Raw genomic sequence first — 3,573 nt, 5'->3', positions numbered from 1 at the left:
AGTAGTCTCCTTTCTCTTGTACATGACAACTCGTCCACGTTCCCGTCACAATTGAGGTAACACAATTAGATAGTTATCCCAACTCGTTTCCTCTTTGTTCACTTCATGATAAAAGATGATATATTTTCTTTCAAGATAATAATTAGATTGACAAATTCAAACTAAATAAAGAAGTTAACAACAAATAAACTTTGAAATTATTGGAGGAATGACTAATTACTGACCTCCATAACTCCAAAAAACTAAATAATTACACCATCTCAAAGTTCAAGCCAGTTTATTTTTCTTCCATCAACAATTGAAGAAAAAACCACCCAAAAGATATATGTACCTAGTTAAGCTCATATTCACATTCCGAAATAAAAACCCCATGATACAAAAACGAAAAAAAAACAAGATCAAGAAGCTGCTGTGCAGTAGTAGTAGAGAGAGAGAGAGTATCAATAATTTACACTGGTACACCTCTCCATATGTCTCTGTCTCTGTCTCTGTCTCCGTTCAAAGGCAACCCTTAAGAAGGAGGCACAGGGAGACCTACACTTACACCTACTGCTGCCCTTATTCTGATTATTATGGTTAAGGCCACCCTCACTGATGGTCTCCAGCTTAGGCGACCAACCCTGGCTCTTGGAGCCAACCAGCATATCGTACTGCTTTTGCAGCAACGGCGAGCTGCACAACGACCCTCCGGCGGCGGCCGATGGCGGCTCGCTGCTCTTCCTGAGCACCCCAACAATGAACTCGGGGCAGACCTTGATGGCCCGCATGCCGTCCGATCCCTTCACGTACTCGAACGGACGGTCGCCGAGGGTCCAGATGTTGCTGGTGATGGTGGAGGGGGAGGCGAGGGAGGAGAGGGAGGAGGCGGAGAGGAGAGCGGAGTCGAAGCGGTCGACGGGGAGGACGAAGTAGGTGTTGCCGTGCTGGAGGACGTCGGAGAGGGAGACTGCGGGGACAGGGCGGCCGATGAAGAAGGACTCCGCGTTGTAGACGTTGCAGTCGGGGAACTCCACCATGACGGCGCTCGCCGGCTGGCTACCCTCCAGCAGCCTCGCCTTCCCATCCAGGAATATCAACCTGACGGTGTTGGAGGAGGCCAATTCCGGCGAAGATGCACCGCCGTCGCTGGCAGGCGGATTGAAGCATGGAGAGACAGAATTGCCCATGTGGGGGACGGGTGGTGCTGGTGCTGCTGATGGTCGAGAGAGAGAGAGAGAGGTGGTGAGGGTGTGGTTTGGTGGTCTGTTGCTTTGTATTTGCCGGCTAGATGTGGCCGGAAACTGGGTTATATAAGGGGGGGAAGGGTGAGATGCAGAAAAAGTCCTAGAGGTTGTGTGGGTATAATGAGAGTGTCGGTGGTCATGGTAGACGGCTTTGAATGGATTCTGGTTGAGAGAGAGAGAGAGAGAGAGGGTCATACCTCAGATTGTAGGGTGCATGATCAGTAATGTAATCTAGGTTATGACAATTTGGGTCGTTATTGACGTAGAGAGAGAGAGATTAAATAATGCAATTTGACTTTGTGAAACTTTAACGTGATGTTTGGCGAAAGATGACTCACGACTAATCGGTGTCCAGAAGAGCGTTAACGTGAAAAATTGGCTGGCACGTATGTCATGCGCGCCCTTGATATTTAGAAATTGTATCTGTTTCTTTTTTGATCCAGTGTTCTGGCGTACACAAAAAATTGAGGCAAGGCTTATCCCTCGAGGCTTAAAGCGTAAGCCTCAAAATTTTTTTTGAAAACTTTTTAAAAAATTATAAAAATATTTAAAAATATAAACAAATAAATACTTTCTTAATGAAGTAACAATTAATAAGAAATAAAAAAATCTCAAATAAATATTAAAAAATATGTAATTAACATATAAAACTAACTAAGAAACTGATTACATAACTGGAAAACTAATTATATAATTGAAAAATATAATGTCATAGCAAATCTCAAATAAATACTAAAAAATATGAGATTAACCTATAAAAGTTAAAAAATATGAGATTAACATATAAAAAGTAACTAAAAAACTTAGAAAATCTCAAATAAGTACTAAAAAATATGATATTAACATATAAAAAGTAACTAAGAAACTAATTAAATATGGTGTCTTCTTCTTCTTCTTCTTCTTCTTCTTCTTCTTCTTCTTCTTTCTTTCTTTTGTTTTTTTTTCTTCTTTTTTCTTCTTCTTCATGCCTCAGGCTGGCGCCTTGAGGCGCGCCTCAAGGTGCATTTTTAATAACACTTCTTTGACCAAAGATTGGACTTGGCTTCAAATTGAATCGGGTTTGGTCAGACATTATATCCGAACAATTGACACCTCGTTTTTGGATTCATATAGCTGAGTAAGATCCATGATCAATTAGGATTTCCTTAATTAGAGATTATTTTAAGGTTCAAACCCACATTTTATAATCCATATGTGCATTCAAATCAAATTCAGTTCATTTGATTTTTTTTCTTGTAAAAGCTTGTTTCAGCCTTCTCTTACAGGATCCAGTATCACCATATACATTTTGAAATTGGATTCATCCCTACTTCATCAGATCTCATCGTGATTTGAACTTCTGATCCGAATCTATTGAAAAAAATTTGGATTCAGATTCGGGTACTCAAGCATAATCCAGCTAATATACCATCTGTTTGCTCCCTAGTTTAGTTTCAGACCTCATGTATACACTAGTTGGAAAATCTAGACTCAAGTTGTTCTTCTTATATATATTCTTGACTTTGAGAGGTAACCATCCGAGATCCACCACTGCTACCATGTGCATTACTTTGCCACCTTGTTTGCCCCACTACTATTTTAGTGTAATGAAAGTTGATGAATTGGATTAAAGGATCCGATGCTTATATATTTAGGACATGCAATCATTAATGACAATATACAATTTTTATATTTTTATAAGACTAAAATACTTTTAAATAATATAGAATTTCCTTGTCGATATAAAAGTAGATTTTATGATCTTTTTTTTTAACCCTATGCTGGGTATAAAAGAGGTTTCAACATTTATTTGTAAGATGAATTTAATTAGGAATAATTTTCTCTTTTTCTTTTTGTGGATTTAGGAGGTCTTCCTTGACAGATTCAAGGAAGGCTTGTGGATTCTTCTTAGGAGAAGATGGTAGGTACTCTTTCTCAAGCATATTGCTACCTCTGATTTTCCACAAAAACACCTTCATAACCCTAATGGAAATCAGTTTCTTTCCATGTTAGAAAAAGAGCATCTTATATTGCAACTTGTACTTTCATTTGTAGTGTCAGTAAGGCTGTCAACTGCTTGGATCTGGGATGGGCTCAACCGAGTGATCATGACCAGATCTAATGTTCATACCTCAATTTTGGGTCCATGTCCAGGACTGACTGGATTGACTTAGGCCCAGGCAGATGAGGTCATACTGAATATAACCGGTTCATCGGTCCCCACCGCACATCTCACTTGATCATACGTGTGCAGGGTCCAGTCTCACTATCCCCCACAAGAGAAGTGTGGAGGGGAATTGAATATAACCGATGACCTGATCTGTTCTTGGCTCAAGTAGTTCAAGGTCTAGACCTAGCAATCCGATCATGC

At 40.0% G+C, this 3,573-nt stretch overlaps 1 protein-coding gene across 1 annotated transcript; it reads right to left on the bottom strand.

The window, feature by feature from the left end:
* Positions 1–440: 440 nt before the first annotated feature.
* On the bottom strand, positions 441–1,016 carry LOC149819897 (uncharacterized). The gene has a single exon (XM_089983521.1). It carries the CDS (start codon positions 1,014–1,016, stop codon positions 441–443), a length of 576 nt encoding a protein of 191 aa, XP_089839647.1.
* Between the last annotated feature and the right edge of the window lie 2,557 nt (positions 1,017–3,573).

This window comes from Nuphar pumila, chromosome 12 (genome assembly GCF_984573655.1).
Source record: "Nuphar pumila chromosome 12, dmNupPumi1.hap1.1, whole genome shotgun sequence".
NCBI classification, from domain to species: domain Eukaryota; kingdom Viridiplantae; phylum Streptophyta; class Magnoliopsida; order Nymphaeales; family Nymphaeaceae; genus Nuphar; species Nuphar pumila.
This window is presented reverse-complemented; position numbering and strand designations above follow the sequence as displayed.